General features: G+C 46.6%; 1 protein-coding gene across 1 annotated transcript; it reads right to left on the reverse strand.

The window, feature by feature from the left end:
- Positions 1-3013: 3013 nt before the first annotated feature.
- On the reverse strand, positions 3014-4614 carry LOC135626185 (NAC domain-containing protein 35-like). The gene is made up of 3 exons (XM_065131309.1): positions 4226-4614; positions 3880-4148; positions 3014-3592 (listed from the first exon to the last, which is right to left on the reverse strand). Exons 1-3 carry the CDS (start codon positions 4428-4430, stop codon positions 3167-3169), a joined length of 900 nt encoding a protein of 299 aa, XP_064987381.1. The 5' UTR covers positions 4431-4614; the 3' UTR covers positions 3014-3166.
- Between the last annotated feature and the right edge of the window lie 6044 nt (positions 4615-10658).

Raw genomic sequence — 10658 nt, forward strand, 5'->3', positions numbered from 1 at the left:
GTATGATTCATCTTCATTTAGTTAAATCATAACTTAATTGATTCAATATTTTTTTTATCTACTTAGTGTAAATACCATATCAAGCATTTTACAATGATGAGTTTGAGTTAAATTAATTAGGATTAACATATATCAGGTCAGACACTAATTGAATCCATAAGCTGAAACTGTTAGATTATGAACTAAACCTAATATATGTAACTTGACTCTTTCAATCATCTATCTACGATGTAAGATTATTCCATCAAAATATCTTTCTTCATTTCATACATATCAAGATTACCCTATTTGAATTATGTGGTAAGGTTAAGAGCTAAGAGTCACAAGTTAACAATTAGAAAAGGATTATTTTAAGTTATTTGAATGCAAAATTATATTTGATTATGCAAACTCCAATTAGCCAACATGAAAAGATCATTTTATCGATGAGCCAAACCCACATGATTGATACACCAGTTTCACATGATCGATTCATTAATCCCACATGGAGGACACATTAGCGGTCAATATGAAGCCATATGGTCAACCACTCATCACCATCTCAACGTTGCATAGACACAGAGTAAAGTTAATTAGTTATGCCCAATAAGGAGAAAAGTTACGTTGCCATGAAATATGTAATAAAGTCAGTTAGGTATGATCGAATTCCACACCCTATTACTGTATGAACTATGTAATAAACGAGCGTAACGATCCCAAGTGCCCACTACATATGTACATCTTAACAAACTGAACAAAATTCATTTTGTTTTACTTATTTGATTTGTTAACTGACTTTGATGAGGATAGTAATTATGATAAGACTCGGCTGACGTCAGTCGACGCCTCACGCCTCGATCGACGTGACTGTACTCGGTCAACCGAACCAGAACACTGACCGAGGCACATTAACGCCTACTCAGGTTTGGTTCTTCACGCCACGTCAACCCCCATGTCAGACGCTATCAGCCTGCCTCCTGCAGGCGGGCACGTCAAGTAACATCAAACTCCCCTATAAATACTTTTACATCATAAACGGAAGGGGGGGCGAGACACTAAAACACTTTTTCATCTGAAACCCCCTCCACATCTTCTAACTTGATCGTCAGAGGGGTTGGGTCGAGCTTCTCAACCCGACCTTTGTGTAGGTGCGAAGCCGAGGGTCCATGCAGGACGCGCGGACGAGGAGTTCCTGCCCGGAGGAAACGACGACCCCGTCCCGATCGGACCATCGCACCGAACCAACCCCACAGGCTTGAGGGATGCCCCGGAGAGATCCTCGTCGTCCGGACCCGAACCGAACCGCGTCGGCCTCGAGGCCACGGCTCCCAGGTTGCTCACCGCAACAGACTTAAACCTCAAAAAAAAATATTATTAAGAGCGCCACTAGTAAAAAAAATATCAGAGTGAATCTGACTCGACTTCTAGTAACTAATCATTGATATTGGATTTACATTAAAACAAAGAAAAAAAAACATCAACTTTCAACTATAATCAAAGGAGATCATCAACAATAATTATTAATTTACTCAAAAGACATATCAAAAGACATTATTAATTTATGCATTATGTAATACATAATATTTACATAAATCCATTTTCAAATTCGTCAACTATATTAGAATACAAGTATTTAGGTGATGTCACGTCATCAAATTCCATCTCCTTGTGGCGGTGGACGTGTGAATCAACTCTACTGATTTCAGGGGTGAATCAACTATATTTAGGTGATGTCACGTCATCAAATTCCATCTCCTTGTGGCGGTGGACGTGTGAATCAACTCTACTGATTTCAGGGGTGAATCAACTCTAATGATTTCACAACTCATCATCTAATATATTATACTTAAATATATTTTAGATCCTACAAATTTTATTCGGATTTTATTTTTTTAATAAGTTGGAGAAAAAAATTAATGTAGCCCAGCCCAATTCCCAAATGGGCTCTTGCGAAGGCCCAACCCACTTGAACTCTTATTTGGAGCAGAGAGAGAAAGAAGGCAATGCTTATCCCTGTCTGCAGCCCTGTGTTTAATTTTGCCATATGGAAAGCTAAATCTTCCTTTGCAAAAGAGATCACAATCCATTTTGTTTCACTCAACACCCATTTAAGCAAGACTCCCTGAGAGACAAGAAGAATGCATCTGGCTTATGCTGTACTTTTAGTATTGATTGATCCTTGCATGACCCTCATCCATTCTTACTGTTCTCTGTTCTTTCTAGTACAGGAGTTGTATTGGTGTGACCATGCCAGCCAACGTGAGGAAGAAACAAAGTATGTGCCAGTTAAGTGGATCCAGAAGATGACATCGATGAAAGGACATTGGACCATGCAGGTGATCAATCCATTGGATGACTGCTGCTGCAAGACAGTGGACACCGCAGGGAGAAGCTGGTCCACGGGACTCACTCAGAAGACTGGGAATCTTGGTGAGTCGGACGATGACACCTGGGAATGGAAGAAGACTATGTGTGACCTGGCACCACGTGCGACGTGGGACCTCCTACCTGGACCCACCCTGCTTTGGCAAGAACTTCCCATCCCTTACATTCTCCGACCTTTGTGTCATTCTACCTTCTCTTCCGTTGTGCACAAGTAGAGTTGGCTTCATGTCTTCGAGAACAAAACGATCTCAAGCCTTCGCTGATCATTGATGATCACCGAGATGTAAATTGTGTGGTAGCACTCATGTTCATACTTCATAAAACAGGCTAGTAATGTAGCAGCTTGACATAGAGATGCATGTCCGAAGTGGACCTTATAATGATGTGCGACATGACTTTTAGTTTTAACTACCCTATGGACACATGCAGGGCTCCAAAAGAATGGACCATATAGTCTTCGATTTGTCTCTTGGTTGATATCGTAATGTGGATTCTGTGAAGAGACATTGTTGTAAACTCTCAGACAGATTAGCTATTGAAGTGGATTTTGTGAAAGGATGTATCTGAAGAAAAGACAATGGCGCAGTCACATGCCTGCAGTGGTACTGAGATTCCATGCTCAGCTCCGAGGACAATTATTCTGCGAGTCTTGTAGCAATCATGGCATCATTATTTCATGGGCAGAAGTCAAACCATGGCGAGCTAGATCTGATCAAATGAAGAAGAGGAAGAAGAAGAAGAAGAAGAAGAAGAAGGAAATCCAACACACAGCGGCAGCTGATTCGAGTTACATGCCTAATAGTCACTTGAATCCAGTAGTGGATTCCCTGCCAGTCTCGTGAAGAGAGTTCCACTCCCATAGCTTGTCTGAGACAGCGGGGACTGAGATGGGCAAGGCGGTGAAGGGAAGCAGATGGGGGTTGTAGTTGACGTAGTTCTGGCTGAAACCTACCAACCTGTTGAGTTCATCGATCATCCGAGCTGAAGTGCCGTCTTCGTCGGTCGAGGTTGTAGAGCTCAGTGAATTAGCCGTCGATAGTGCGGCCGCTGACCAAGAAGAGTCTCCTCCTAATTGGAAATCCGGCCGCTGCTGATGCCAACAGCTGTTGTGCCTTCTATCCGTTCCAGTTCCTCGAGAAGACGACCAGGACGGCTTGGAAGCAAGTGGGAGACGGTGGCGGCCTTCAACTCCAGCTCTTTTGTAGACACGGCAAATTGAGATCTCAGCCTGAGAAGGAATAAGATCGGTCGATTCGGTGGCCAAAGAGAGAAATGATTAGGATCAACGATCCAAATACTAGTCTATGCAATCTAACGCTGTGCTGGGTTAGATAATGGAACAGTGCCATGAACAAAACCCTAGCTCGGTGGACTTGACTCATGTCACAAACATCAACTGAAGACTCCAAAGATTTCTTCTCCAACCCAAAATTGATCTCGGGAAATGTATTCGTATTCATGTTCATGTAGCAGGAAGCTCTCGTCCTTTATGGTGTTTGAGTGCCTCAGGATTACCTTCTTGTGCTGGTCGGTGTCGCTCCGCGGCAAGCGGTACTCGTTCATGATCCAACTGGTGCGGATGCCTTTGGGAGCTTTGCCGGAGTAGAACACCAGCGTCTTCTTCAGACCGATCGAACGATTACCCTCGTCTCGGATCAACCGGTCTGCTCCGGTGGCCTTCCAGTATCCCGACGCCGTCACCCGGTTGGGCCGGTCGCCGTTCTTGTACTTCCGATCTCTGGGGACATAGAAGAACCATTCTTTCTCTCCCATCGCGGCGAGTGCTGTCATTTCGTCGAACACCAGCGTAGATAAGCAAGATTCATCGGTACACCTGCACCTAACAAGGGAGATTCCAGACCTGGCAGCTCCCATGGGTCGTAGTTGTAGAGATCGAGGAACGTTATGAGTTCCACGTTGAAGCGTTTCCCCTCGACCTTCCGGCGGAGGTAGAACTCGATGAGCTCCTCCTCGGTTGGATGGAAGCGGAATCCAGGCATGACGACGTCGTGCTCGTGCCCGTCGCCCCCGCCGCCGTCTCCGCTCATGGCTGCTGCGACTGCCATGAAACCAGTCTTCCCGCAGTCGTCACCTGCACTTCATCCCTGTGCTCTATCCTATAAATACTTGGTCTCAAGTGAATCGTACCTTGGATTTCGTGCAAGTGGTAGGAAGACCAAAGTAGAAACCTGACCAAAGTTCGACGGCGGAAGGTGCTGTGAACCGTAAGAACCGATAGCAAGTTACTGTCACTGCTGTCGTTGCCTTCTGGCCTTCAAACCTCTACCGATCATCCACCTCTATCCCTTGAGGATATATATATATATATATATATATATATATATATAGATATATATATATATATATATATATATATATAGATATATATATATATATATATATATATATATATATCCTCAAGAGTTATGTAAAGAGAGAGAGAGAGAGAGATAAGTCTTTGGTCGAATGGAGCTATCAAATTTATTACGGAGGCCATGATAGAGCACAAATGGCTTGTGCTATACTAGCCGATATTGACAAGGTGGTCCTATGTGAAATTGCCATGATAGAGCACAAATGGCAAGAGCACAAATGGCTTGTGCTATACTAGAAACATTTATATGTGTAAAATAAAAAGAGATACTCACGCATCAAATTGAAAGAGATAGACTATATATACTAAATATCATAATAAAAAAACATAAATTTTTAGATTGAATGAGTGTCAAACATGATATATATTAATTCTATATAGCTCATTGACTCGTACACATTATTATTTAAATTTTAACGTGACTTGACTTGACAAGAGGACAAGATGTTACAAAAATCACTTTCAGTCCAACTAGGAAGTAATTATGGAAGTCTTCTACTTCATTTCCATAAGAGAATCAATGTAATAGTATTAGGCAACTTTTTATTTTAAAATGTATAATATATATATATATATATATATATATATATATATATATATATATATATTGATGAGGATAGTAATTATGATAAGACCCGGCTGATGTCAGACGACGCCTCACGCCTCGATCGACGCGACAGCACCCGGTCAAACGGATCGGATCACAGCCGGAGGCGCATTAACGCCCACTCAGGCTCGGCTCTTCACGCCACGCTAAACTAATGTCAAACGCAACCAGCCTGCCCCCTGCAAGCGGGCACCTCAGGAAACAGTAAGCCTCCCTATAAATACCCTCGCACTTTGAATGAGTGGAAGGGGGAGGAGAGAACACACCAGGGAGACAATTGACCCACGCGTGGTACGACGTCTCAGGACTGCAGACGGGGCCCGTGCCCAGCTAAGGAGCCCCCTCCAGCGGAGACGGTTGACCCCATCCCGATCGGACCGCCGTAGCCGACTCCCTCGGTGAGCCCAAGGGCCGCACCGGGAAGATCCCGCCTTCCGCACCCGAACCGAGCCACGTCGGCCCCGAGGCCACAGCTCCCAAGTTGTTTACCACAATATTTTGGCACTAGAAGGAGCGCCTGGAATGTCATGTGATCACCCGAGCGGCTCAGACGAGCCCACGGCTGACAGGTCTCACCCGACTGAAGCCCTAGGGGAACATCCCCGCACGGAGGCCATCGTGACGAACACCCTGCCACGACCTCCGAACGATACTGGCGAATATTCAACGACCCGGGTTTGTCGCTGCCCGACGGCGCTCCCGCTGACTCGACGCCCGTATCACCTGAGGCCTTTCAGGACCTCACCCGTCAAGTCCGAGCTCTGATGGACGTGGTGCAAACCATCAACCCGCTCGTTCCTCATCCGGCGCACCCACCCGTAGTCCAACCACTGCGATAAGGCGAACCGCCCGTTCGGGCCCACACAACACTTCCGGAGCCCCCCACTTCACCTTGGGTCCGACCGACCCCACTCGGGGATCCAGTGATGGCAAACCCGAGCGGTCGCTCGGAACCCGAGACACTCTCTTTGGACTCCCTGCGGGCCCAGTTGCGCTTCGTCAGTCAGCGACTCGACGAGGTGCAGAAAGAGGTTCGTAGGTCCAAGGGAGAGCTCGAGGTGGACGCATACCAAGGGTCTCCCTTCACGCCTGAGATACGGGATCAGACAGTCCCCCCGGACTTCTAGCTCCCCTCTCTGGACGCTTACGATGGCTCCATCGACCCGGCAGACCATGTAGCTGCTTTTTGCGCCCAGATAGCGCTATGCGGAACCTCTGATGTCTTGATGTACAGAGCGTTCCCTACCACTCTGAGAGGGCCGACCCACGCGTGGTATGACGCCTTAAAGACCGGAACGATCGCTTCCTTCAACCAGCTCATCAAGGACTTCGAGCTCCACTTCATGGCCTATGCATGGCCAAAGCCTTCTGCAGCACTGCTCCTCGGACTCAAACAAAGGGAGGACGAGCCCCTCTCCCATTTTGTTGATCGTTTTACCACGCAAATCCGGGGCCTGCCGGACACTCACCCCTCTCTGTTAGTGCAGGCGTTTATGATAGGCCTGCGACCTTCCAAATTCCTCTGATCCCTTGCGGAGCAACCTCCCACCACGGTGCCAGAGATGCTCCAACGCGCTAACTGGTACATCGCCGCGGAGGCCTGGGCGACCGTGAGGAGAAGGAATGGCCCCCGACCGTGGGCTCCATAACAGAGGTCAAGCACCCGCGATGGCTACCCAATGTAGTCCTTATGAAAAGAAATCCAAGCCCCGCCTCAGTCTCTTTCGAGCCAAGGTTCAGTATCTACCTGACCCCCTCTCGGCTCGTGGTTAGCCCCGGCTTGAAGTCTTCTGAGTCGACATGGCTCGGCCATAGACTACCGAGCCCACCTCAGGGCGGCTTACCCACTTGAGTTGCATCTCGCGGCCATAGATTGTCGAGCCCACCTCAGCGCGGCTTGCCTGCCTGAGCCGTGTCCCTCGGCCGTAGCCCGCCTACGCCGAGCTCCTCGGCCATAGACTGCCGAGCCCACCTCAGCGCGGCCTTCTCGCTTGAGTCGCACCCCCTCAGCCATAGACTGTCGAGTCCACCTCAGCGCGGCCCGCCCGCCTGAGCCATAGACAGTTCAAGCTGTTGGGAAATCATGGGGGCGACATCACATGCGCAGCGGAAGAACAAGAAAATAAAATCCCCGATTCCCAAAAAGATGTTCGTCGTCGTGCGAAGATAGGTGCGCAAAAATCCGCAAAACACAAAACTGCGTATAGAGATTGTGTTACCTAGGGAGATCGTATATCCCTGTTTCCTTGCAGATCCTTAGGAGAGGGTGAAGGAGGTCAAGCGTCCTCCTCTCTAGCGGTGATCCACACAGCAGGGTTGCGACGACGCTCCTCAAAACTCCAGGCCTGCTCTAAGGTGGAGAGGGAGAGGAGAATAGGAAAGGCAAGCAAAGACTCTAGCCTATGAGGCTGTGAATCCCTCTTATTTATAGAGATCCCGTGTCAAACCCTAATGGGTCCTTCCCTAGTGGGTATTGGATCTGCATCCAATAAGACAAGGGCTCCGTCGGATATCTCATATCCGAACCTCTACTCATCGCAATGCCTACCATATGTGTGTGACCCTCTAGGCCCAATATCGAGCTGGCCGTGAGTCATACCTGTCAGAACTCCTTCTAACTCAGTGAATTATTATCTCTGTAATAATTCACTCGACTCATCGACTACGGACGTACTAGGCCACTACGCCGTAGTCCCCAGACGATACGGGGGAATCCAATCCATTGGACCTGTTTGTCCTCATTTACCATGTACCTATAGTCCCTCATCCATCTAATATCCCAGAGACCGTATATCGAGCATGGTGCTGTCAGACCCATACGGTTTCTACTCGAGTCTCGTTCTAATCGGATTATCCCGGAGAACTCTTTCTCTCTCAACCCGAATGACCCTGGCCAGGGATTTGTTTGAGCAAGAACACATAGGATATTCCTCTCATGACGCCGAGAGTGGATGATCCTCTATTGACACTCAATAGCCCTCGTAAGGTCGACTACCACTCCCAATGACCAGCTGTACTAGATCTGGGGACAACCAAACCTATAAGTCTGGTATCAAAGAGTGGAGCACTCATACAGGACATCGTTGGTGTCTCAAGTCTAAGGACCAGATACACCACTAGGACTACGGAATCACTGTCTGACAATAAGGCATCATCAACCATCCAGCATTCCGTAAGCGGATCAATTAGTGAACTCATTCTCCAATGAGCACCTGTACTGTATCCCTAGTGTCCCTACACGAGCAGCTATGAGACCAGCTGCATCCATTATATGGACGGGTATACAACACACTAGTCTATCCGGTTATCACGATGTCCCTCTCGAGTAACCTATGACCGGGATTATTTAGGATATGTGTTTAAAGGTGAATCGATCTCATTATCGTGATCTCATCACGATCCGATTCCCATTGCACAAATCCAAGGACATCACAATATATATATATATGCATTTATGCAATAGTTATAAAGTGATATACGCCAAAATATAATAAGCAAAAAGATTCTGTATCAAGTCACACGTGCTATCACTCACGTGATTGGCTTGCTGGGCACCTATGACTAGCAATCTCCCACTTGACCTAAAGCCAATCACCTATGTGTCTGATCCCCATCAGACTCCTGTGACGCTCAAAGACAATCTGAGACAACGGCTTTGTCAGTGGATCTGCAATGTTATCTTCGGATGAAACTCTTTCCACTACTACATCTCCTCGGGTTACGATCTCTCTTATAAGCTGGAACCTCCTCAGAACACTTCTGATGAGACCCGGGTTCCCTTATTTGAGTAATCACCCCATAGTTGTCGCAATATAAGGAAGTCGACTTGTCGCTATCTGTATCGACTCCCAAATCTGTGATGAACTTCTTCACCCAGACTCCCTCCTTTGCTGCATCTAATGCAGCAATGTACTCCGCCTCTGTGGTCGAGTTAGTAGTGGTATTTTGTTTGGAACTCTTCCAGCACACTGCTCCTCCATTCAAGGTGTACACATACCCTAAATTCGACTTGCTATCATCGACATCAGACTGAAAACTTGAGTCAGTGAAGCCTTCAACCTTAAGGCTATTACCTCCATATACTAGCAAAAGATCCTTAGTCCTTCTCAAGTACATAAGGATACACTTTACTGCTTTCCAGTGCTCCAAGCCTGGATCCGCCTGATACCTGCTCGTGACACTCAGAGCATGCGCTATATCAGGCCTAGTACATAGCATGGCATACATGATAGACCCTATTGCTGAGGCATAAGGTATCATATTTATGTTTGCCCTTTGGAATTTTCTATGCCAAACCTTTTGACAATGGTTTCTATGTACCTGGACTGGGACAAGCCAAGCATCCTCTTGGATCTATCTCTATAGATTCTAATCCCCAAGATATAGGATGCTTCCCCTAAGTCCTTTATGGAGAAGTGTCTAGATAACCAAGTCTTTACTGTGGATAGCATTCCTACGTCATTCCTAATGATGAGGATGTCATCCACATATAACACCAAAAAGGTGATAGCACTCCCACTTACCTTCCTGTACACACAAGGCTCATCTTCATTCTTAACGAAGTCATAAGATCTGATTGACTCATCAAATCTTATGTTCCAACTTCGGGAAGCTTGCTTTAGTCCATAAATGGATATAAGCAACCTACACACCTTATCTGGGCAGTTCTTGGACACGAACCCCTCAGGTTGCATCATATACACTTCCTCCTCGAGGTTCCCATTGAGGAATGCAGTTTTCACATCCATCTGCCAGATCTCATAATCATAGTGTGCTGCAATAGCCAATAGAATTCTGATGGATTTTAGCATTGCTACGGGTGAGAAGGTTTCGTCGTAATCAACACATTGCCTTTGACGATACCCTTTAGCCACTAGCCTTGCTTTATAGGTCTCTACCTTTCCATCTACTCCGATCTTTTTCTTAAAGATCCACTTGCAACCGATGGGTACAATACCTTCGGGCGCATCAACTAGGTTCCAAACCTTATTGGAGTACATAGAATCCATCTCAGAATTCATGGCTTCTTGCCACTTCCCGGAGTCTATACTCATAATAGCCTCCTCGTAGGTCTGAGGATCAATATCCTCAGCATCCTCTCCTCTAATATGTCCCACATATCTTTCAGGAGGATGAGATACTCTATCAGACCTGCGTAAAGTTGAAACTTGTGTATTAGATACCTGAACAGACTCGGGCTGTAGAGTGATGCTTGAGCTTGGTTCTCTAACTTCGCTCAACTCTATCATTCTCCCACTGTCTCCGCCAAGAATGTGTTCCTTCTTAAGGAACACTGCTCTCTTAGCTACAAAG

This window comes from Musa acuminata, chromosome BXJ2-11, assembly GCF_036884655.1.
Source record: "Musa acuminata AAA Group cultivar baxijiao chromosome BXJ2-11, Cavendish_Baxijiao_AAA, whole genome shotgun sequence".
NCBI classification, from domain to species: Eukaryota; Viridiplantae; Streptophyta; class Magnoliopsida; order Zingiberales; family Musaceae; genus Musa; species Musa acuminata.